At 53.9% G+C, this 25,422-nt stretch overlaps 1 protein-coding gene and 1 long non-coding RNA gene across 3 annotated transcripts in view; one reads left to right on the top strand and one right to left on the bottom strand.

The window, feature by feature from the left end:
* ZFHX2 (zinc finger homeobox 2) overlaps positions 1-10,949 on the top strand; it is a 31,094-nt gene extending 20,145 nt beyond the window's left edge. The window contains exons 4-10 of one of the 2 annotated variants that reach the window (XM_004755292.3): positions 455-695; positions 1,951-2,025; positions 2,479-2,537; positions 4,153-4,353; positions 4,795-4,921; positions 5,097-8,567; positions 8,831-10,949. In XM_004755292.3, coding sequence (XP_004755349.1) covers positions 455-695; positions 1,951-2,025; positions 2,479-2,537; positions 4,153-4,353; positions 4,795-4,921; positions 5,097-8,567; positions 8,831-9,810 — 5,154 coding nt within the window. In that variant the 3' untranslated portion in view covers positions 9,811-10,949. The remainder of the gene's footprint in view (positions 1-454; positions 696-1,950; positions 2,026-2,478; positions 2,538-4,152; positions 4,354-4,794; positions 4,922-5,096; positions 8,568-8,830) is intronic. The other variant, XM_013057640.2, reaches the window with a different exon arrangement.
* LOC123388293 lies at positions 128-25,422 on the bottom strand. The gene is made up of 2 exons (XR_006602844.1): positions 17,119-25,422; positions 128-716 (listed from the first exon to the last, which is right to left on the bottom strand). It is a non-coding gene; the product is annotated as an uncharacterized LOC123388293 (long non-coding RNA).

The following is a 25,422-nucleotide window of genomic DNA, read 5'->3' as shown; positions in this document are numbered from 1 at the left end:
CCACGAGTGGGAGAGTGAGGGGAAAACCTGGAGCGGGCAAGATTGGATAAAATGGCAAGTATGTACCAGGCTCATCGACTTTTTGGAGATGATTATGGAGAGGAGACCAAAGGATGATGGACACAGACAAAGTGAACCCAGTACTTTATTCAACTTTTCTGGTGCTTGGGACTAGAGAGGTGGGGTCTCTGTCTGCTTAGGCCATCTTGTCAGCAGTTCAAGGGGATGGAAGCAGACTCCATCCCCCTACCAGGAGGGAGTCCAGGATTGGGAGGAGGAAGAGGAGGAGATGGGGGAGGAAGAGCAATCCTATCCAGGTGGCCAGAGGAGGGCAGAGGGAGTGTGCAGGGTGGGGGTGCTTCTGCTCAGGCTCCCTTGAGGGAGGCAGAGGGGCCCCTGAGATCGAGAGGGGCCTGTCCCTTGGGGCCTGAGCACCCTCTTTCCACGCTTCCAGTTTCTGCTGGAGATGGAAGGGGCAGCAGCCGGGCCCGAGCTGGGGCTGTTCCGCTGCCTGCTGTGTGCATGGGAGACGCCGTCCCGCCTGGCTGTGCTACAGCACCTGCGTGCACCGGCCCACCGCGACGCCCAGGCCCAGCGGCGCCTGCAGCTGCTGCAAGGCGGCCCCACGGCCGAGGATGGGCTCTCAGCGCTGCAGAGCATCCTGAGCTTCAGCCATGGGCAGCTGCGGACTCCCGGTGAGGAAGCGGGTGCTGGGGCTTGGGAAAAGGCAACACCCGTGAGGAGAAATGGGTCTGTGGACAGTCGAGAGCATGAGAAAGGAGCCCCCATGAAGGCGTGATGAAACCGGGTGTGGGGAACAGTGGGGCGGCCCGGGGGAGACTCTTGGGAGGGAGGAGACAGAGGAGGACAGCGGCTTTGCTGGGTGGTGAGCAGAGAACGGGAGGGGAGGGGAAGGGAGGAGAGGAAGAGTCACCTGGCAATTGCGAATGGTAAGCGGGGTTCCAGCAACACTAGCTAGGTGTTGGGGGTAGCAGGCGCTGGTCAGGAAGGAGAGAGGAGGTAGAAGAACAGAATGGAATCCGCTTCATGCTGGGCAAGAGATGGGAGCTGTGGTCCTGGCCCTAAGGCAGCAGGGAGCAGAAGCCCTTGTCCGGCTCCCCAACCTCTTCCTGTCTCCTAGGAGGTCTTCAGCCTGAAGGCTGGGCTTAGGGTCCCCCTTAGGCAGCTGAGGTTGTACCAACAGAGATCAGGAACAGCCAGCCAGGCACCACTGATCCAGAGGGTGCAGGAGAAGAGCCTGTCAGAGGTGGGCACGGGCATCCGGGCTTGCAGGGGCCGGCGGCGGGCGAGGGTGAGGGTGCGGGCAGCAGGAACCAGGAACAGGCCGCATTGACTGGTGCTAATTGAATTGCCAATATGCTGGCTGGAGTTAAGTGCCGGAGGGGCCCAGATCAATAGCTAATGATCCTGGCGCAGGGCTGAACGGAGTTAAGGAACTTTAACACTTTAATTAGGCTGCCACCGAAAATAAATTCCTACACATCTGTCAATTCTTACTTGAGTGGTAATCTCCTCTCCCAGATAGACCTGCTGCCTCTCTGCTCACTGCACCTGCTTCCATTTCAGGCCTCACCTTCCTTCTTCGGTGCCCCTCCCTTTATGGTTCTGGGCTCCCTGCTTCCAGGACCAGTCAAGACAGGGAGCCAAGTTGGGCCCCATCTCTGCTGCCTATGGCCAGACTTGCTTCCTCATCCTGAAATGACGAGGGCTGGGCTCATAGAGAGGATCTCTTATGCCCTCCTAGCTCTAATCCCATCATTTCTCCTTCATCCTGTATTTCTTTTTGGCAGCTTTTTGTCCTCTCTGGCCTGGTGGCTCATCCATCCATCTTCTCCTCCTGGCTGCTTGTCCTGCTTCCTCTGCCCTGTGTCTTCCCTTTCCTGATGCTTCACTCTTTTATTAAGCCGACTCTCCCCTCCTCCTACACAGGCAAGCTTCCTGTCACCCCCTTAGCTGAGCCGCCCACCCCTGAAAAAGATGCTCAGAACAAAACAGAACAATTGGGTGAGTTGCTCAACTGGTCCCTTTTCCCTCTATCCCTGCCCCATTTCCCGCCCCGCTCCCCGCCCTGTTCCTCATACATTCTGAGATGCAGAGGGGATATGGCAGTAATCTAGATGCACAGCAAGGCCTCCTGGGCACAGGGAGCCAAACTGATGCAAGAAAGGACTCACCGGAGGGAAAGGAAGAGGGGGAGCCCCAAAAGGCTCAAAACTGGCCATCCCGCTAATCTGGGGTCAGCCCTGCTGGGCCTTCTCTCCCTGTATTGAGTACAGCAGCTTTGTATTTTCCTGCCTTCCCCCCTTTCCCCAGAGCCTACCCTCTACTCTGGAAGCTCTCTGCTACAAATCAGGTCATCTTAAGGGTCAGGGTTGGCAGGGTGGGGGTGGGGATGGGCATCTGGAAAGGAAGAGGGAGGGCTGTCAGAGTCTCTTTAATCTCCTCTCTTTTTCAAAGCTTCTGAAGAGGCAGAGAGCAAGACTGGCCCTCCAGGAGACAATGCCAACCAGACCACGGTCAGAACTGGGGTAACCGGGAAAAGCTGGGGTCAGGGGTCTGGTGTTACTGTGATCTGTTCATATTCTAAAGCCTAAAATTCTCCTTGGTAGAGCTTTACACACAGATTTCAGATTTAAAGGTAGATGGAATTTTGTCAGGCTTGTGACTTATCTGAGAACGCCACACTGAGAAACGCCACCTAGGGCCAGTCAGGTGTTCAGCACCACAGAGGGGCTGGAGGACAGAGGGAGAATACAAGGGTGGGCAGGACTTGAGAGAGATGGGGAGACAGAAGCTGTGTGGAGGTAGGAAAGGCTGAAAGCAGGAGGACAGAGGGGGTAAGACACAAGTGAAGAAATGAAAAGAGAAAGCCCAAACCATAAGACTAGCTGCTGCCCAGCTCTCTCTTCCTGTCATGACCAGAAAGACACAATGGTCATCTCCTGCAGAAGGCCCTGAGCCTGCAGGGAAGCATCTGGGCACCCCCTTCCTGAGGGTTGAGGCCCCAGCCCAGATGACTGACCTAGATAGCAAACTCCACAGCTCTCTAAGTCTGGCCTCAGGGCTTGGCCTGGGGTAGGCAGGACCTGGGTGGTTTAGCTCTGTGGCTGCGAAGTGGTATTGTGAGGGGACTCCCAGCCTGGGTCCCACGGCACCGCGCTGCCCCTCAGCTCGCACCATTACTGCATTCTCACAGATGACAATGCTGGCTGGGCCTGCCTCCTCGCTCCTGTTCCCTCCTGCAGACCCAATGCAGATGTCTGCTGCTAGGGCCGAGGACTTTAACATGAGCATCTGGATGCCCTTCCTTTCTGGCCATTCCCTCCCCTAGTATGTGGGAGTATGTGGACTTGGACCAGTGGCACCAGCCGGCAGGAGAGGTTGTGAGCCGAGCTGGGCAGATCTGCGGCAGGCTGGAGGTTAGGCAGTCAGGTGACTAAGGCTGTGGCAGGGCCTTCCCTTGGCCCCGCCCCTCAGGAGGTGTGGGCGGGAATGCGCCAGCAGAGCCAGGCCAGAATTTTCCTGGGCCGCTGGGGGAGCTGTGGTGTTTGTTTACATTAAGAAGGGAAAAAGGAAAAGAGTGGGAGCCGCTAAGCCGCTGGGAGAATGAGCCAGCTTCTGAGCAGACAGGTAGGCAGGACCCCTCTACAGAAGACACTCAGGTTAGGGACCTCAGAGGCGCAGAGTGGGCGGGGATGAAGGAGCAGCCTCTGGTTCCAGATGTGCAGAGGGCCGGGGAGCCATTCCCCAGAGATGACGCTGACAGGGTGGGGGTGGGTAAGAAATTCGGGGGAGCAGGTACAGGGCCATACTGTTCGCTGGAGAAGTGAGCAAGGCAGAATAGATGGGAAAGACAGAGGCCAGAATGGAGAGACCCGGACAAAGAAGGAAGGCAAGAGCAAGTCTAGCCCAGGCCTTTGTCCCAATCTAAGGGAAATGAGGGAGGAGCCAGCTTCTTGCCTCTGGCTGGATCCCCATGATGCCTTGAAGCCTTCATTTGGGGCTCACTCCTCCTAAATTGGACGTGAGGGATCTTGCTGTGTTCAGGCACACGGGGTGGGGTGATAGTGGCCCCCCAATTCCCTGATGCCTCCTCCCTTGGCACCCCCTCCCCCCGCTGTGTGTCCCCAGGTGTTCTGCTGTCCATACTGCAGCTTCCTGAGCCCAGAGCCCGACCAGGTGAGGGCTCACACACTCTCCCAGCATGCAGTGCAGCCCAAGTACAGGTGCCCGCTATGCCAGGAGCAGCTGGTGGGCCGGCCTGCCCTGCACTTCCACCTTAGCCACCTTCACAATGTGGTGCCCGAGTGCGTGGAGAAGCTGCTGCTTGTGGTGAGTACTGGCTGGGCAAGGACCTGACCTGAGGGGAAGAAAAGGCAGGGGTGTCCAGGCAAGTGTGTATTTGTGTGTGTGTGGTGGGGAGGGTAGTGGTGAGGAAGCAGCATTTCACAGGTTTGGGGTGGTTTTACAGTTGGGGAACACTTAGCAGAGTTTGTCTGGCTGTCTCTGCTTGCCGGTGAGGGAGCTCAGCGTTTCCTTCATTTCCATGAAATCCTGACAAGAGCTGTTCAGCAGCACGCTCTTGCTGCGGCATTGGAGAGGCAGCAGCCTAGGCCCTCTCCTCTGGGGAAGGGCAGAAGGTAGGGGGAGCGAGTCCAGGAGGAGCCCTGAGCTGGGGCTGGGCACAGGTGTGGGCGCAGGTGCAGAGCAGGGCGGCAGGAGTAGCGGGGTGGGGGAGGCGTGGGTCAGTCACTGGGCTTTCTTCTGTTACAGGCCACAACTGTAGAGATGACCTTTATGACCAAAGTGCTGCCTGGGCCTGCTCTCTGCCCGCTGGGGGATGCCCCAGAGCCCCATGCTCTTGGGCCAGAGGCTGCACCCACCAGAGAACAGGATGCAGGTAAGAATGGGGACAGCAAGCCTGTCAAGGTGGCAGGAAAGGGGACCTGGGCTCCACAGACCAGGAGGGTCTGAAGTCAACCGAGGCAAGGATGGGTTGCCCTAGACATTGAGTAGCCCGTGGGGTCTGACCTTAGACCAAGTTCCTTACTTATGGCCCCTTCTCTCTCCCTCAGAAGACCCTCACCTGACCCCTGAAGCCAGTCCTGATCTTCTTCCTGAGCCTCCCCCGCCCTCAGCTGAGGGCCCAGACAAGCCCCGAGGAAGCCCTGATCGATCCCCTTCTCCAGCCCCATCTCCAGCCCCTCGGACGGAGGCCCCAGTGGAAGAAATGGCCCCTCCACCCACCATGGCTGAGGAGGAAGAGGGGAGTGTCGGGGAGCCACGCCCCACAGAGCCCCCTCCAGCTGACTCTCGCCACCCTCTGACCTATCGGAAGACCACCAACTTTGCCCTGGACAAGTTTCTTGACCCTGCCCGGCCCTATAAGTGCACTGTGTGTAAGGAATCCTTCACACAGAAGAATATCCTCCTGGTCCATTACAACTCTGTCTCCCACCTGCACAAGATGAAGAAGGCTGCCATTGACCCATCCGGCCCTGCCCGAGGAGAGGCGGGTGCCGCGCCTCCCACTGCTGCTGCCACAGACAAGCCCTTCAAGTGCACGGTCTGCCGGGTCTCCTACAACCAGAGCTCCACCCTGGAGATCCATATGCGCTCCGTTCTACACCAGACTCGCTCTCGGGGGACCAAGGCTGATGCCAAGGTGGAGGGGCCAGAGCGAGGTCAGGAAGAGCCCAAAGAGGGCGAGACCGAGGGGGATGTGGGCACTGAAAAGAAGGGCCCTGACCCTGGTAGCTTCATATCTGGGTTGCCCTTCCTGTCACCTCCCCCACCTGCCTTGGACCTGCACCGATTCCCAGCCCCACTCTTCACCCCGCCAGTCTTGCCCCCATTCCCTCTGGTGCCCGAATCACTGCTGAAGCTCCAGCAGCAACAGCTGCTCCTGCCCTTCTACCTCCATGACCTCAAGGTGGGGCCCAAGCTGGCACTGGCGGGGCCTGCACCCCTGCTATCCCTGCCAGCTGCCACTCCTCCTCCCCCGCCCCCGCCCCCCAAGGCTGAGCTGGCTGACCGGGAGTGGGAGCGGCCCCCCGTGGCAGAAGAGGGGAGTGAGACAAGGCCCACCTCACCCCCCAACTCAACGCCCAGCGAAGCAGCCCGCACTGCAGCCAAAGCCCTTCTAGAAAACTTCGGCTTTGAGCTGGTGATCCAGTACAACGAAGGCAAGCAGGCTGTGCCCCCTCCCCCAACCCCACCCCCACCAGAGGCCCTGGGGGGTGGGGACAAACTGGCCTGTGGGGCCTGTGGGAAACTCTTCTCCAATATGCTCATCCTCAAGACACACGAGGAGCACGTCCACCGCCGATTCCTGCCCTTTGAGGCCCTGAGCCGTTATGCTGCTCAGTTTCGAAAGAGCTATGACAGCCTGTATCCACCGCCTGCAGAGCCCCCCAAACCTCCTGATGGGTCCCTGGATTCACCAGCTCCCCCACTGGGCCCTCCCTTCCTGGTCCCGGAGCCTGAGGCTGGGGGGACCCATCCCTCTGAGGAGCGGAGCCGGGCAGGACGTTGGCCCCCAGAGGAGGAAGAGAGCTCCAGAGGGAATCTGCCTCCCCTAGTGCCTGCAGGCCGTAGGTTTTCCAGAACCAAGTTCACAGAGTTCCAGACTCAGGCTCTGCAGTCTTTCTTTGAGACCAGTGCCTACCCCAAGGACGGAGAGGTGGAACGGCTTGCAAGTCTCCTGGGCCTGGCTAGCCGTGTGGTGGTAGTGTGGTTCCAGAATGCCCGCCAGAAAGCACGCAAAAATGCCATCGAGGGTGGGCCTGTGACAACCGGAGGTGGCAACGGGGGAGCCTCTGGCTGCAGACGCTGCCATGCCACCTTCTCATGCGTTTTTGAGCTGGTGCGGCACCTCAAGAAATGCTATGACGACCAGTCCCCTGAAGAGGAGGAGGAAGAGGCAGAGCGAGGGGAAGAGGAGGAAGAGGTAGAGGAGGAGGAAGCAGAGGAGGAACAGAACATGGAACCCCCCACAGGGCCCGAGGGTCCCTCACCAGAGCCCCCGGACCGGGAAGAGCTGAGTCAAGCAGAGGCAACAAAGCCAGGAGGCAAAGAACCTGAAGGGAATGCCCCTCCCTCACCTTCCCCGGCCCACACCTGTGACCAGTGCACCATGTCCTTCCCCAGCCAAGACCTCCTCGCCAGTCACCGGCGGCTGCACTTCTTGCCATCCCTGCAGCCTAGCACGGCCCCGAACCTCCTAGATCTGCCCTTGCTGGTGCTCGGGGAGCGGAGCCCCCTGGTGGCCGGCACTCTGCCCACGCCAGGGCCCCCGCTCAAACGGAAGCATGAGGAGGGCAGCCTGTCCCCGACAGGCAGTGAGGTGGGCGGGGGAGGGGAGAGCGATCCCCCTAGGGACAAGCGCCTGCGCACCACCATCCTGCCGGAGCAGCTGGAAATCCTGTACCGCTGGTACATGCAAGACTCCAACCCAACTCGCAAGATGCTCGACTGCATCTCCGAGGAGGTGGGACTCAAAAAGCGAGTGGTGCAGGTCTGGTTCCAGAACACCAGGGCCCGGGAGAGGAAAGGCCAGTTTCGAAGCACCCCTGGGGCAGTGCCCAACCCAGCAGTCAAGCCCATCACGTCTACCCCCACAGCATTTCCCAAGTTCAACCTCTTGTTGGGCAAGGTAGACGACGGGACTGGGAGGGAGGCCTCAAAGCGGGAAGCACCTGCTTTTCCCTACCCCCCGGTTACCCCTGCCGCCGGGCCCCTGCCTCTTCTGCCACCGGGGAAAGAGGCCACCACCCCAACACCAGAGCCACCGCTTCCCCTCCCACCTCCCCCTCCACCCAGTGAGGAAGAGGGTGCCGATGAACCTGCTAAAGCTTCTCCAGAAAGCGAGGCTTGCAGTCCGTCTGCAGGCGATCTCAGCGATTCATCTGCTTCCAGTCTGGCCGAACCGGAGTCCCCTGGGGCTGGAGGAAGCAGTGGAGGAGCAGGAGGGGGGTCTGGGGTTCCAGATGGAATGGGGCAACGGCGCTACAGGACCCAGATGAGCAGCCTGCAGTTGAAGATCATGAAAGCCTGCTACGAGGCCTACCGCACCCCGACCATGCAGGAGTGTGAGGTGCTGGGGGAGGAGATTGGGCTGCCCAAGAGAGTCATCCAGGTCTGGTTCCAGAATGCTCGTGCCAAGGAAAAGAAGGCCAAACTGCAGGGGGCAGCAGCTGGCGGGGCTGGGGGCAGCAGTGAGGGCCCCCTGGGAGCCCAGCGCACCGACTGTCCCTACTGTGATGTCAAGTATGATTTCTATGTCTCCTGCCGAGGCCATCTCTTCTCACGCCAGCACCTCGCCAAACTCAAAGAGGCCGTCCGAGCCCAGCTGAAAAGTGAAAGCAAGTGCTACGACTTGGCCCCAGCACCTGAGGCACCCCCGGCTCCCAAGGCCACACCTGCCACCACATCTGCCTCTCTGCCCCTTGGGGCTGCCCCAGCCCTGCCTCGCCTGGCCCCGGTCCTCTTGTCCGGCCCAGCTCTGGCCCAGTCCCCGCTGGGAAGCTTAGCTCCTTTCAGTTCAGGTGAGTGGGCATTTGGGAGGGGTTGGACTGCAGAGAGCACCCCTCTCTAGTGAAGGTCTCCTTTTTTTCCTCCTTGACTCTTCCCATTTCCAGCCTCCTGTGGCCTTCCTTAGTTTCAGGCTCTTTGTGGAGAGAAGGGCGGGAAGGGTGTGTGGCAGCTAGGTGGCGGGAGTGGGCAAGGGTGTGGCTGGAGGTGGCCTACAGAAGGAAGGATGACGGACCAGGAGGTGGCTAATCCTTCATCACTCCTTTCATCTTCCTAGGCCCTGCAGCCTCCTCTGGCCTCCTCGGCCTCGCCACTTCAGTCCTGCCTGCCACCACAGTGGTCCAGACTGCTGGCCCAGGCTGCCCCTTACCTCAGAGACCTGTGCCAGAGCAAACTAACAGCTCCACAGCAGGCATCACTGACCCTGCCCCAGGCCCCCCTACTGAGCCCTCTGGGGACAGAGTCTCTGGTGAACGAAAGCCAATGGCAGCCCCCACCAACTCCTCCACTGACGCCCTCAAGAACCTCAAAGCACTGAAGGCTACTGTCCCAGCCCTCTTGGGGGGCCAATTCCTGCCCTTCCCATTGCCCCCCGCTGGGGGGGCAACACCACCAGCTGTCTTTGGCCCCCAGTTGCAGGGGGCCTACTTCCAACAGCTCTATGGCATGAAGAAGGGGCTATTTCCCATGAACCCTGTGATACCTCAGACCCTCATCGGACTGCTCCCCAATGCCCTTCTCCAGCCACCACCCCAGCCCCCCGAGCCCACAGCCACAGCGCCTCCAAAGCCTCCTGAACTGGCTGCTGCAGGGGAGGGGGAGGCCGGGGAGGCCGAGGAGCTGCTGTCGGCTAGTACCGGCATCTCCACCGTGGATGTGACCCACCGTTATCTGTGCCGCCAGTGCAAGATGGCATTCGATGGGGAGGCCCCAGCCACTGCTCACCAGAGATCCTTCTGCTTCTTTGGGCGGGGCTCTGGGGGTTCTGTGCCCCCCCCACTGCGGGTGCCCATCTGCACCTACCACTGCCTCGCATGTGAGGTGCTGCTGAGTGGGCACGAAGCCCTGGCCTCCCACTTGCGCTCCTCGGCCCATAGGCGCAAGGCGGCCCCGCCCCCAGGGGGCCCAGCCATCACCATCACCAACGCCGCCACTGCCGCCACGGCTGCTGTGGCTTTTGCCAAAGAGGAAGCAAGATTACCTCACACGGACTCCAACCCAAAAACTACTACTACCTCTACACTTCTAGCTTTATAAACAGATAAACCAAGATGGGGGAGAGGGGAAGGCCTCAGGGCCCCCTCCCTTGCCCCAAGGGGTGTTTGGTGGGAGCTCAAATCCCCCACACCCAACCCTTGGCTCTGCCCGCCTCCTGGGAATCTTTCAATTCCCACCCTCAGTGGGCTTCACACACCCCACCTCCAGCAGAGTCCTGCCTCCTCCCCCTGCCCAAGCCCCCAGACACACACTGATCCTCTGCGGCTCCTTGCCCCACGTCTTCATAGACACATGCTCATTTGTCATCCTGATGGTCTGCTCATCTCTGCCCTGCCCACCACACACGAGATCTATCCTAGAATCCATCTTCCTACAACCTTATCCTCACTGGATTCACCACCCCCAACACAGTCAACCCCTGCAAATACACACATGTATGTCAGCCCATGCTGTTCCACTGACTGAGAAAACACCAAAAAAAAAAAAAAAAAAAAAAAAAAAAAGAGAGAGAGAGAGAGAGAGAGAGAGAGTGAGAAAGAAAAGAAGAAAGGAAAAAGAAAACCCAAGACAAAGAAGGAGGAAGGAAAACAAACTTTGCTACTCCCCCTTCTCTCTCCCTACCCCCTTGTCTAGAGCGCCACACAGCTCACAAACTTTCCAAATACCCAGTTGGCTCCCAAGGTTGGAGCCTGGGATGGGCAGGGAGCCCACAAAACTCTGACCAAACTGGAGGTTGGCAGGGGGGAGAAGTGCGCACAGCTCACTCTCCCCACATTCCTCCTTCCTGACCCTCTCCTTGCCTGATAGGAGCCCCTGCGGCCTGGACTCTAGGGGAAGCCGCCGCCAGGAACCCCTCTGCCAAACCCCACCCTGCACCCTGGGAACTGCAGTAACTTGTTCTCAAAGGCTTTAAACACAGAGATCCTCTCAGCAGCCGTGGGCCCGCCCCTTGTCCCAGCCCTGCCATGTGGGGGGTCCAGCCTCCGGGACCGGCGCTGCCCACCAACGGCAAATCCAAAGTTCTTTTAAAAAAACTAAAACACACACACAACCAAAAAAAAAAAAAAAAAAAGCGCAAGAGAGAGAGCACGCGTGCGTATGTGCACAGGAGAGAGATGGAAACAGAGGAATGAACTAAAGTAAAACATAAACTTGGAAAATACAGAAAAAAACTGAAACTCTCCCGTCAAACAAGTGTTTTTTTTTCCCCCCCGTTTGTGTCCATTTTCACCCATGTTAAGTGTTTCTTTAAACTGCTAGTCTTGGGAAGAGCAAATGGCTTTTAAGTCCTTGCATGGGTATGGTGATCCTTGGGACAGAAAGCTGTGCAGACTGACCCTAGCCAGCTCAGGTTCCGAGGCCAGGGCTGGCCATGAGGAGAAGAGCCCGGAGACTGGGAGAGACCCACCTTTGCCCTCTGAACTGAGTATCAGGCTTGCTAACACCTCTTTATTCCCAGTCACTAGTTAGGAAAGTCAGTGTTGCCAAATGTATCTTGGCAGTCCCAGAAGAAAGGGGTGGGTGGACAGGATATCATGGTTTCTGAATCTCACATATGCCTCCCTTTCCTACAGCTAACCACTGCTCCCTCTCATTCGCTTCTATCTATCCCCAACTTCTATTTCCATGTCCAGTGTCCCCTTCACATTCCTGGTCACTTGAAATCCTTGCTTTTGCGGGGACCTTTATTCCCCACCTATGTTCTTCCTCCTCTGCCCTTGCCCTTCCTCCCACCAGCAAGCAGCAGCTGCTGGGGGCACCACCCAGTCAGAGGCTGTCCCAGGAGGCTCGGGGTTGGGGAGGTGGGCTAGGCAATGACCAAAGCACAAGGCGAATCTGACAGAATGCTATCACCAAGGGAAATCAATGAAAAAGGAATGGGCTAGAAGAGGGTTCCCCACCTCTAACATTGTTTCTGCCAGCATCAGATGGGAACCGGTGATCCCAAAGCCCAGCTACAATGGCACAAGATCTAAAAGTAGGTATTTTATTTTGGCAAAGAAAAGCCTGCAAAAGTTCCCAGTCCTCCAGACAGTTTCTGCTACCGCCCTTGCCCAGGAGACCTCCCCTCTCAAGGTATTGCAAACTTTCTCCCTTTGGGCTTCTTCCACTACCCTCATCCATTTAATATGTATGCACACAGTTCAGTCAGCCCTGGGATTTCCACTTCCTGGCCTGTTGCTCCGCCCTGTGAACATGTTAATACCAAAGCAGAGGCTTATGTGCCAAAAAGGTGGGAGAAAAGAGGAGGGAAAATCAGCCGAGTCGCTAGTGCCCACATGTTCTGTGAACCTCACTTCCCAATGCATTTCTAAAGTGAAGAGCTCCAACTCTAGCAAACCGGGGGGAAGGTACAAAGAGTCCTTCCAGTAACACCAGTTACAAATGCAGGCCCCATCAAGCTCTCGTTCTTGCCACCACCCTTCCCACCTCTCTCCTGTGTCCCTCCCTTCCTATCCTTTTCTTTTCCCATTGAAACTGTGTATAAAATTATTTTCTTAGCAGCATGTGTAGGTGGAAAGAAGCTTTTTCACTCTGTGCTTTCAGGGAATGTGACGTGTGTAAAAGTTGAAAACAAACACAAAATTAGAAGAAAAGATAGGAGGGAAAGAAGAAACATTTTAAAAGAAAACTGGAGCAAACGCCTGGTACAGGATGATTAGAGGTGAGGTGTTGGGCATTTTTAGGAGTTTACAACTAGGACACGTTGCTGTCATTTGAACTGCAAATATTTTTACCAGGAATTAACATAGCCAGAAATCCCTCTTGTGCCTCTTCTTTGCCCTCTGGCATGTTTTCTTACATGGGGACACCCTGGTGTAGAGACACGGCATACATGCACAGTAGGGGATGGGAGCTGACACTAAGCCACTGTCCTTACCCGGAGCCTTGTAACTTGAGAGACAAGAGTCTGCCTGACAGTAGAGTTAGGTATGCCATTCCATGTCCCCAGTGGCTGGAAGCCTTCCTCCCCAACCCCATTCTCAGACCAAAAGTCCCAAGCAGCCACGCTCCTGCTTCAGAGATGCTCAGCGGGCCATTCTGGTGGAAGGAAGGCTAGGTCGTCAGGCCCCATGCAGAACGCTAGAGGTGAATACCAGGTCATCCTGGGTAAACCCTACTGCTTCTCCTGGGGAGCAGCAGACCCAACTTAAATGCCTGGCATATCAACACCTATTCTGTAACATAGGCCCCACCCCAACAACCCCAAAGTGAGCTTGAATCCTTGGCTTCTACCATTGGTCTTCCACGGCCTGGGGCAAAGAACTCCGGTTTCTAACATACATGGGCCCTAAGGTGTCGTGTCCAAATTCTGGTCCAGCCCACTTACTGTTAGGATCAGTACCAGAAGACAGGAGGTGGATGGGAGCTTGGCTGTAGTTACTCTAAACCAGAATCATGTGGGGATGGGTTCAGGTACCTCTTTCTCAACTAGAATATGAGAAAAATCTAAAGCTACAGCAGCCAAATGGGGGAGAGTCTGCAGTAGGGCCAGAAAAAATAAACCCTTCTTCCCTCAACCCCCTAGTCCTTGGAGTGTCCTTACAGAAACATGCACAGGAACCAAGAAAGCCAGTATTCCACACCCAATAGCACCCATCTGCTTAATTCCATCTATTTGTTCCTTAGCCATGTAGAAGGCTTACAGATCAGATCGCCAATTTCCCAAACCTCCACCAGCCTGATTGTTTTAATGCACGTCTTCTCATCTAATCATTCATCCGTGTATAGAATATCACATCTGAAATACAGAGCTCTGTGTATATGACTGCACCAAGGAAACAAGCATGCATGCCATCAGAAGCCAGCAGAGCCACATGAAGAATGCCGTGGGGGTACACACATGCCAGCACGGATGGGCCCCATGGGCACAGAGGCCCGTGTAGGGACCTACACTTCCTGTAAGTACAACCACCCTCCAGGACATATTCATTTCCTTCACATCCAACAGTAGGTGAGAATAAAATATGAACGGGGCAATGTAACCAGAGTCAGGAAGGGTGACCAAAGGCTGCAATCCATGGTGAAAGGACCTTCCATTCCTCTGCACTGTGACACTAGGGAGAGGAGAGAGAGAAGAGAAACCAGGAGGAAACTTTAAGGAAAACTCCTAGAAACAGGATTGAACTGGGCTGGGACGCTGTGTTATAGGAAGGCTAGGCACAGGGAGCCCTTCTCTCTAGGCTGCACTGGGAAGCTAAAACACCAGTTGGGAACAACTAGTGAGCAACTTGTAAGCCCCGAGGATGTCCTTGAGGACTAAGGAAGAACTGCTCCAATGCCAACGAACGCTTGCCACAAGAAGGGCTACAGACCCAGTCTGCATGAGAACAGCCTGGATATATTGTGAAAAGGGCAGATGAAAGAAAATCCAGACAGAGGACATTCAGAGATCTAGACTGCGACTCGTCAAGTTTGGGGAGAGATGGGAAGCAATCCCAGGGAAAGCTTCCAGGGTGAGACCACACGTTATGGGCAGAGTGTATAATTGGGTGAGGACCCACCCTGTCATTCTCCGTCATACAGAGGGCCCAGCCAACCTTCCACACAAAGGACAGACAAGAAGTAAATGGCATTATTCCCGGTCAGTAGTCTGAGCCTGGTGTTTCCTACAGCTCTCCAGCCACAGAACAGTGTCTGGCTAGAAGCTAGTGGGGAAGCAGGCTGATTATAAGTGTACTAGAAGGAAGGTGATGGGGAAAGGTGACCTGGGATCGACATTTTTTTTCTTTTTTTTTTTTTAAGGAAATCGCTACACCCAATGTGGGGCTCAAACTCATGACCCCAAATTCAAATGTCAGATGCTCCACCAGCTAAGCCAGCCAGGTGCCCCACCCCCCTGGGTTGACTCTTAATCTTACCAACCACCACACACACACTTTTACACACAAACAATGGCTAAAACACTGAAAGAGGTCATCAGTAGGAGCTCAGGATGCCCCACATCCACAGTCCTTCCCTGATATCCAACCTTATACCATGTCTTCTCCAGTGGACTTGAGTGACCCACACTGTGCTCATTCCCACCAAGTGCTCAAACAGCATCATTTGCATCTTGCTAGGTATCTGCATTAGGCGAGGCCCTATACTCTGTCCATCCAGGACACAGATCTGTCTCCAAAAAGCAGTGTAATTAGGACTCATGCTGTTCTGAGCCACAGAAGCCACACAAATTTTACCAGACCAAAGACAGTCATCCTCCTGGCGATGCTCCTAACCTAGTGGTTCTTGGTGGTGAGGTTTCAAAAACATAGGGCAGCTGCCCACCAGAATTCAGAAGTGTTCCCTAAGGGATTCTTCTGTGATAACTACTGCCAGTGAGAAGCATGGTTCTGACAGGCTAAATCTGCCTGGTTTGACCTCATGATCTGTCCTATTCGTCCTGCTGCTCCTACTCACAACACACTGACACACATCCCACAACACATGTATTACAGGCATGACAGCAAAAAGACATGCCTGTGGTTGGGGAGGAAGAAGAAAGATGCCAAAGGCCTAGAAAGCCCAGACTAGGGTTAACGGTCTGCAGGTGACTGCCGCATCTCAGAACAGTCTCTCCAAGTTCTGTCTACCTGCAGTATGGTCGCCTGAGCGCTGGCTTAAAATGCACATTTCTGAACCACACTTCAGATTTGCTAAGTTGGAAACTCCTAAAGTGATCCCATGCTCTCTGGAATACAAGAAGCCCTGATTTGGGCTGCTCAGCCCATTCATGCCTGTGACCTTCCCCTCACTCTCCACCCAGACCCAACCCTGCTCCACCAGGGATACCACCAGGGGCCTAACATCACCTCAGCTTTGTCTTCCCAATACCCTGCCATCAGCCCCACCACCACCACCTGGAAAATCTGACTCTGTCTTCTGCTTACGTTGGCTATTCTTGAACAGGAGAAAAGAAACATTGTCCACTCACCCATTTGGCTGAGTGTCTCCCTGCTTTTTCCTCTGCTGTGGAAACCATTTCCCTTCTTCTGAAGCTGGCATCCACTTCCAGAAATGCTAGAACCGGAGCTCCCCCAACCCTAAGCAGTTTAGTCCAGCATGGCAATGGCTTGATTTCCCTCTGGGCAGGTCCCATCCTCCATCAGAGCCACCCAGCCTCCCTCAGTATCACCCAGAGCCAAAGCTTCTACCCACATATCTTCCTAGTTACTAATCCATGGATTCTGGCTACCCAGAAAGCCCAATCTACTAGAGGTTCTTCCAGATGGAGGCCCAAGGTCCAATTTTGTGGCACTGCCAAGGAAACTGCTCCTGACGGTAGAGGGGTGGTCTGTGTCACCACAGATATGCTGAGGCCTCCCCTCCTAAGAGCCTTCCTTTCTACAAGGGCTCATTGCTGATCTGTGGTTTCCCTTCCAGGGGTGGATTTCAAAGACATGGATACTTATCCACATTCTACCTAACTGGGGTGCCATTGAGAAATTCCTAAACACTAAATCTGCCTTTGTCTTCCTTATACCTGCCTACCTCTCTCAGCCAAGAGCACCTCTTCATTTTTCTAGGACTGTTATTGAATATGGGCCTTTTAACCAGGGAGGAAAAACTGATTCATCTCAATCACAGCTCAGCCAATCACAAGGCAGATGAAATACACACAGGCACAAACCACCCTACTACCTGGCAGCAAGGCCTGAGGGTCCCTCCCTACTTCTCTTCCAGCCTCTTCTGGCACCGGCTTTGTGGCAACACAACTGGCTGGCCTCTCTATAGCTCTCATTCACCCTGCTGGTATTTTTTCTGTCCTCACTGCCCAGAAAGGTGGACAGGCCATTGGCCTGGTGCCTTGAATTTGGCTTCTTGCCTGTGCCCTTGTCCCTCTGTGCTCCAGCTTCCCCTGAAAGAGCTGCTCAAACACAGAGTATGGTAGCAGGTAACTGCAGTGAGGTGGGAGGGAGGTGGGTGTCTGGTTGGGGTTGGCAGGAGTACTGACATCAGGGTCCCGTCTCCTGCCACCCCCCAGCACAGAGCTCCGCCCGATGCCCAGCCTGCTTAGGTGCGCCCCCTCTCTCTCTGCCACCAAGCGGCGGTCGTGAGCATGTTTGGCGGCTTGGGGTTTGCCGCAGTGCCCGGATCGGAGACACTATTCACGTGCCAGTGCAGCACTGCCAAGCGTGGCGGCGTCTAGTTGGTTGGGTGCCAAGCAGTAGGACCCAGATGGTGATAGAGAGATGAAAGAGGGGTGGAGGGGAGGGAGTGAGAGGACAGGAAGGCACCAGGGAGAAAATCAGATACCTCACTTGTTAGAGTGGAAAGTCCAAATGGGAAAGGTGCCCTTCCCCTTCTAGATCCCAGCTCAGCAAGCAAGCCCTACCCCGCCCCCACCACGCGCGCACAGTGACATACACAGACCAGGCCGGAGGATTTGGCCATCTTCAGCAGGAAACTGGCCGGGGGCCAAACAGGACTGCCAGCGCTCTCCATCCTTCTTCCTTGGGGTCTTGGCAATGGCGCACGTCCTCCTTTGTGTCCTCACGCCTCTCTCCGTCTGTTGCTTCACTCCCCATGCCTAAGAGGGAACAGGAAGGAGGTCCTGGCAGAAAAAAAGTCTGTTCTCCCAAACAACTCATAAACACACACACACACATACAGCCCAACATCTCACCTCCCTTCTCACTCCTGGCACTGCTATCCTCTCAAGCAGATTGGCAAGAGGCGCTGCCCCCCTTCTTCCTTCCACACAATGCTAGAGCCTGTGCCAGCCTCCTCAGGCAGTGCCAGCACCCACGGCCGCATGTCCGTGTCCCCTTGCTTTTCACAAAGGGCCAGACTGCCAGCACCGAGGAGCTCTCCCCAGGGAGCAGTGGCACGGTCCCTCCTTCTAGCTCTTAGACACTTTCTTGGCACTTCCCTGTCTACTCTTTCCACCACTTTACTTTCCCAGACTGGAAGAAGGCTGACTACCTCCTAGTCCAACTGTTTCTCAGAGCTGAGCTCCAGAGGGACAGCAAGATCACTAACATCCCCCTGCCCCTCCTCTCTGCCTCCTGGGGCCCCTGTTCCCACTGCCCCAGCTCGGGGCACCAGCATGATGGGTGTGATGCCAATGGCTCCCAGGTAGCAATCCTTCCTCTCAGAGCACCAGGACTCCTACCGCCGCCCCCCTCCCCATTCGCCTCCTCCCATCTCCGCGGGCATGGGGGTGGCAGCTGCAGTGCCAATGCCTGAAAGCAGGCAGCACGAAGCAACCCATGCACCCTGTTCTGCCCTCCCGGGCCCCGCACCTCTCCCCTCCTTTTTCCCCTCCATCCCTCTGTCCTTCTGGTTGGACACTAGATTGGCAACCGCAGTGCCAACCCCCACCCATGCCCAGGAGGCTCACATACAGCACGCGCTTATGCGTACATGTACATGCGCACACACACACACATACACACACACGGCCCCATGAGTGCCAGGCGGCGGTGGCAGACACACAGCAATGCATAGTGACGGGTATACCCGAGGAGTCAGCCAGATTCGGCACCTGATCCAGCACCCGTTTGGGATTGGGTGGGTAGGCAGGCGGGCAGGCGGGCGGAGGGGTGATGGAGGCAGACGATGGCCCTAGGTTGGCAGCCGATAGAGCGGGGAGAATGGAGGGAACAGATGCTCTTTGCCCAGCCTCCCTCCCTCTCTCTCGGAGATCAGTGCCAAGCTGGGGGGATGGGAAGAGGGGAGGATGGGGGAAGGGTGGCATTTGGAAAGCTGGCGGGGGGGGGGGGGGCTGGGTCCGCCCAGGCTGGGCAGTGCCGGCACTGGCTGCCGCCTCTCCACTCTGCCATCTGTTTCACTTCTCTCCCCACCCCCTTTCTCTCTCTTTCTCTCTCCTTCATCCACAGCAAACCGAACGGAAAACAGGGTCCTCATTCCACCCACCCCCAACCTCTGCCAGACCCCCTCGCCTCCTCCCCACAACTCACCACACCATAACCACCACCAAGCCATCTGTGCTCTCTCCTCCTGGCTCGGTCACCTTCTTTCACTCTCCTCCACCCTCATACCAAAACGGGTGTAATGTTTTAAAAATATATATATACACATATATTATAAAAAGCAACTTAAAAAAAAAAACCCACAATTTTCCTTGGGAATGTCCTGTCCTTCTGAGTCTGGGTCCTCGGTGCCAATATTTATGGCAAGCAGAGGGAGGGGACCCTGTCCTCAGCAGGTGCCCATGAATCCCATGCCAGGGAGGAGGGGTGGCTGGGGTGGGGTGGGGGCGGGGTGGGGTATCGGGAGAGCTCTCTTCTCTCTGCGCCTGTGGTGGTTTTTTTTTTTTTCTCCTCTTCCACTTCCGGAGCAGATTCAAATAGATCTAGCGCCTTCCCCACCCCCAGTTCCCAGGGCCCCTGTGCCCTTCTCTCCCTGCTTTTGAATTTATTCCTCGATCACCCTCTCGTTTTTGGTGTGTGTGTGTGTGCGCGCGTGCGTGTGTCCATGTGCGTGCGCGCCGAGTGTCTGCATCCATGGCGGTGGGCACTGTGCCAGCCACCACACAGCCATCTGCGATGCCTTCTGCAGCCTCCGCTCTTTCTCCTTGCCACCTCCAGCCCCAAGCTTCCCTGCACCCCAGCTCTCTATCCCCCCATCATTAATTAGCTACTGAATTAATTAAATCGTGGATGCTAATTAACATTCCTACAGGGCAGGCTGCCAGGCTGGAGGGTAGCAGGGGTGTGAAGAGGGGATTGGGAAATTGGGATAGGGGAAGAGGAAGGAGAGCCTGTCTGCTTACAAGAGCGGGGGGAGATGAAAAGAACCCAAAAAAGGACGAAGGAGAAAAAGGGCAGAGTGATAAGACATGCGTGTGGAAAATGGGGTATAAAAACAGAGTCCAAGGGAGTGCAACACAGCCCTTCCTGCCCAAATAGGACAGCCAATTCCCCCTCCTCCTCAAGCTTACCTTTCATCCTTTCACCTTACGTAGGGTACTCCAGCAGCTTTCTTCCTGTCTCTTACAGAATATCAACCCCACACCAGAGTCAACAGCTACTACCTGTCAATCCAGCCACAATGATCCTTAGACCAGGTCACAGAAAGGAAGCTCTGGGAGCTCAGAGAAGCCCATGTTGACTTGTCTTTCTCTACCTCTCTGTCAAGGTGAAGGGGACAATCTGTGAGCATTTGCTGCAGGAGGGCATGGGGAACCGATATGGGGAACCCTGAGGGGTGTCAATTCAAGGGGAATTCAATAGCAATTAGCAAAAATCATTGGCACTGCCTGCAAGGCTGCACTAGGGAGACTGTGACAAAAGACTGCCTGTCTTTGGGATTCCAGAGAAGGAAGAGTGGAAACATTCCTACCCACCTTGAAGGTCAAGAATTTGTGACCTTTGTAGGGGCCACCTAACTTGCAATTGTTTCTGGTTTTAGAGAAAGAGAGACACCCGTACAGGGAAACTTCTGTAGCTGCTCTATGAAACACTGATCTGATGGACTGCTCCTTAGAAAAATGGATCCATGATCAGATTTGTTTAGGAAATTCTGTTTATTCCCCCTCTACGAGATTCAAAATGCATACTGGTATGTTAAGGCTCTGAGAAGTCCTGTGAAAAAAGAAAATGTTCAATGTGTTTAACCCACAGATACTCAAAGTCACTGGGCCACGGAACCCTCATTTTCATATTTTCTAATTTAATTAATTTTATTCACACAGCAGTGTTCCAGTTTGGGGAAAGCTCTCTTAAGTGATCAGGTGTGGTTGTGGCCTGAAAGCCAGCAGACGGACTAGCCGGCCCCAGGTCAGCAGCCTCCCAACAGTCCATGAACAAAGGAATAGCATACAGGCTCTGGTCTTTTAAATGCAATACACCAGCCATAACAACCTTTAGAACCACAGACCTATACTTTCAGAGATGGAGAGAGACTTTAGTAACCATTCCCTGATTTTACAGTAGAAGCAAATGAAACTCAGAAAGGTGAAGTGATTTGCCCAAGGTCACAGAGCCACTAGGTGATAGCACTGACATCAGGACCAAGATTTCCTGACCTCTGGAACAGGGAAGGACTTAAAAGTCTGGGACCAGGCTGCTATGGGATTTACCAGTTACCTGTGCTCTTGAAGAGCTTCACCCAGACGCCTTCCCTCCCTCTGCGGACGGAGGCCCGGGCCTGGTCTTTTCCACCGCGCCCTCTGCCTTCAACCCCATCTTTGGAACCCTATAGCCTTTCCCTGCCTCTGGAGAGTCTAGTCTATCTTCTTGTGGAAGTGGGAATGGGGGCAGGAGTTTGTATGTCACAAAAGCTCCCAAGTGCTTCTGATATCATGGATTTAGAACTTGTCTTCTGGGGTGCCCCCATCCCTGCCCCCGGCTATATAATACTGGTTTCAAGCCAAAGCTTCTACTCCCTCCCAACCTTAATATCTTTCTGGTCAAGAAACCCCAAGTGCCTCCTGGGTCATCTCCTGCTGTATTCCTAGCAACCTTCCTGCCTGTCCTCACTCTGGCGTCTGCAGTCTCTGAGGTCCTTTCACCTCTCCAGAGAGGTTAGGCGTCTTAGAGCTGGAGGGACACCTGACTCACTAGGAGGAGGCCTTGGGGCCAGCTTCAGAGTCGTGCCAGAGCCCACAGCCTCTCTGAGCTTCTGAACATCCATCTTCTTTCCACAGTGTGAGCCCCTCTTTCCTCGCAAGGCCCTTTGGGGAACTAGGAACAGGAGAAAGGTGGGAGTCTAGATTATTTCAAAGTTGAAGAACATTACCAAATTGTTTTTGCTTTCTATTGTGTGAGCCAGCTCCACTTTACACCCACATTCCCCATGTAACCCCCCGACAACTTCCTAAGAATGACGACTCTCTTCACAAGATAACTCATCACCCCATTTTAAAGGGAGAAAAGCTTCAAAATACAAGTTTTATTTGCCAAAGAGATATATGTCCAAATATCCAGGAATGATGAGGTCCTTCCTTTGGATCTCTAAAAAAGTCTACACAAGTGCCCGCTGACCCCATCTCCTCCTTCCTTTCTGCGTTTCTGATGGGATAGTCCTCTGGCACTGGGCTAGCAGAGCCACATCGGGGTTAGCTGAGGAACCACCCAATAAAGGGAGGACAAAGAGGAGTCAACTACCCAACCACAGAGTCAGAGGTAAACCTAGATGTTCTCGCAGGCCCCCCCCTTTTTTTTTTAAAGAAAGTATTTCAGGTATTTCAGAAAGAATTGGGTGGCATCTTTGCTAAATTACTCCCCTCTGGAAAGTGGCCGGTGACAGAGGCCAAAGTCTAGCTCTCCAGGGTCAGGGATTTCAAGCTGGTTCACTTTCCCTTCTAGAGCCTGTTTCACCTAACACCCAGGGACTGAGCCACTGTCAGTAGCAGAGGCTCTCCAAAGCTGCAATATAAATGATGATTATTCTATTATCAAATAACATCGCCAGGCCTGGCCGGCTCCCTACAACGGTGGCGGCAGAGGCGAGCTACAAAATTCAATATTGATAAACTGTATATTGTCTTCTAGAACCATCACTCTGCTTGACAGCCACTCCCTAAGCCTCCCACCATTAGCAGCAAAGAGGGAGATACTGGTTAGTGATGGCCCTGAGGGTGGGGGGTGGGGGAGGACAGGGCAATAAGGCAGAGGTAAAAGCAAAGGGGCCCAGAAACCTCAGGGAAGAAGTCCTCAGAGCCCACCACTTCTGCAGACTCTAACATGAACCAGCCTACTCTGCCTCTTCAGGCTCTGTCCTGACCTGTCCTTCTGGAGGGTTAATCTGGAACAAAACTGCCCAGAAGAATAGAACACTGGTGAACAGGAAGGGGGTCTACAATCTAGTCCCACCTCTGCCACACCTTCAAATGGCACTTCTCTTCCCCTTAGTCACATTAAAGATAGGGGAAGGTACCTACACTTCAGTCCAGTCTTTGCATTGTTCGCTGTGCTGTTGTGCATCTCTTCAGACATATGCCTAGCCAGCTCCCTACCCTCCTCCTGCTCTTTGCCCAGGAGGCCTACCTGACTGCCCTACTTAGGCACTGATGCTTGCCCCAACCCAGCCCCTTTACCCTGCTCTACTCTTTCCTTCCGTTTCATCTATTACCTCCTGATGTATAGTTGACTTATTTACATAATGTTTATTGTTTATTTTCCATTTCTTACTTCTGGCATATAACTCCACCACAGTAGGGATATTTGCTTTATTCATGAGTATATCCCAAACACCAATAACAATACCTGACACATAGAAAGTAGGTGCTCAAGAAATATTTGCTGAACGAATGAAGCTAAGGTTAGAATGCTTCATGTTTCAGTCAGACCCACCTGACTACGTCTGCATTTGGGGCTGGGGGCAGGGAGAAATGGGCTACCCATTTCAGTGCTCTCCACCTTCTGGCAGGATGGCTGGTGGATGGCCCACATCCCCATTACAGCCTGAAGAATACGCCACTCAGGAAAACCCAGATATTTAAGTGGGATGTTTACTGCTGAACCCCAAGCATCTGCCTGACTTGCACTCAGACAGGTCACTTAGCCCTCCTCCAGACTTCAGTGTCCCTCTCCAAGCCATCCTGGACTTAAAAAGCTCAACCTCTAATACCATGATTCTCCAACGTGAGTAAGCCTATGACTTACCTGATTAGCTTATAACACTTACTAGCAACTACCTTCCAGAGACTGATTCAACTAAATGGGGAAGGACCCAGAAATGTGCATTTTTAAAGACTCTCCCCAATCCTCAAGGTGACTGTAATGACAGGTGTCATTTGGGCCACACTGTGAGTATCTCTGGTGCGGACAGAGAGCTAGAGGACTTATTATGTGAGCCTTATAGCTGTCTCTTCTCTGATTCTACCCAATTCCAGTATTTGACTCTGCCCAGGGCTAGGATCAAAAGAAATGGATCTGTGCAGTCGACCTGCCATTTTCTTTCAATCAGAGCTTCAGAAATTTAAAACAGCCCCTGGAGAAATCTGGAGAAAAAAGTGAGGAGGTAGAGGAGACTGGCATTGTGAAGCTAAGGTGAAGCATGTCTCCTGGGTAAGACCACATCCCAGACTGTCTTGACCCTGTACCTTATGTTTTCGACAGGCTCTCTGGCCATTAGGGGCTAAGTTTAAATATCTCATCTTGGAAAGTAAACTGATGAAAATGAACATGTCTAGACTGATGTAAGATTGTCCATTTTATGTGGGGAAATCTAGCCTAAGCCAGGGGAGTGGCCTAGGCCTCAGCAAAACTGGCGTGCTTCCAAATGCCAGACCCAACACGGACTATTGCCCAGACAGGATCTAAAGGACAGAGCTGAAGATGACTCAACCTTCTAATCACCAAGGGTACTACTCCTTGGAGCAACTCCACCTGCCCAGAAAGGGCGACTATTAAGCTGATGTTCCCAAAAGGATGACACACCAATGACACCATCCATCAAATCTCAGCATAGGTTTCTGGATCCTCTAAGATAGAAGCTTGGAACAAAGGAAACAAGCCAGCAGAAAGAAGGGATATCATGGCTGTCCCAGGGTTCTAGGAACAGGATGAAGGCTCTGTGAGCCAAGGTGTAAAGGCATCTAAGTGGAGGAAGCAAAAAGGGATGAGGAACACACCTGTTAGGACTTCTTTCACCTCTGTTCTTTCTCTTTCTTCTTTGGCTCTTCCACTTTGGGGGGAACTTGCCAGAGGCAAGTTTATTATTCCTGCCCATTCCATAGACAGGAAAGACTGAGCTACTCAGACATAATTTAATTCCAGGACTGGGGACTGAAAAAGAGCCCTGGGTCCTCTGCACCTCTACTAGGTTAATCTTGTAATTGTCTGTCATCTAGAGGTCTCTTGAGACCAAGTAGATTTCCTTCAGTGGCAATAAATAATAATAGAAACCAACATTTACTTCACACTTCCTCTGTATCAGGCACCATATTAACTCATCTAATTAAACAACTCTGAGATAGAGACTGTCATTACACTCATTCTACAGATGGAGAAACTGAGGCAAGGAGAGGTTAGCTATTGAGGGGAGTAGATGGAGCTCCAGAGTCCATTCTCCTAACTGTCTGGTTCATCCACTGATTCCGGGCCTACAGATGGGATGGAAGCTAGCCTAACTGAAAGATTCAAGACTCCTTAGGTCTAAGCCTCCTGAATCCCAGGGCAGTGCTGGAATGCAAGTTCTTCATCACAAAACCAAGAGCAGAAAAGTCAGTGGGATTTACAAATACCTCAGTTAGGGGAACTCTGAGGCCCTCTAGCTAAGCTGATTTCCTAGCATCCTAGTCTAGCTTTGAGCCTGGGATACTTTGAATCTAGTGAGTCTCACGTTTATATTTCACTATCATTCAATTAAGGAACACAGGAACTATGAGCAGATTGTTGCGACACAGTATAAAGTATAAGGCAAAGATATGCAGAAGGCACAGAAAAAAGGGCCTTTGCATATATATACCACCTATACCCCATTTTGTATGGGAATGTTACCCTGAAGGCTATCAGGAGAAATGGAAGGATTTAAGCAGGGGAATGATGGTAAAATTTGGGCTTCAGAGAGATGACTTTGGTGGCTCATCAGAGGCTAGATTCAAACGGAGACAAAAATGGACGCAGGGATAACAGGAGGCTGTGGCTGGTTGAGGTCAGAGGTGACTAGAAACTAAAAAGAAACAGTGGTAATAGGAAAGCAAAGTTAAGGGGCATCTTGGTGGCTCAATCAGTTCACCATCTGCCTTTGGCTCAGGTC

This window comes from Mustela putorius, unplaced genomic scaffold (assembly GCF_011764305.1).
Source record: "Mustela putorius furo isolate JIRA1106 unplaced genomic scaffold, ASM1176430v1.1 tig00003898_pilon_pilon_pilon, whole genome shotgun sequence".
Taxonomy (NCBI): domain Eukaryota; kingdom Metazoa; phylum Chordata; class Mammalia; order Carnivora; family Mustelidae; genus Mustela; species Mustela putorius.
The sequence above is the reverse complement of the archived record's forward strand: the minus strand, read 5'-3'. Positions and strand labels throughout refer to the sequence as shown.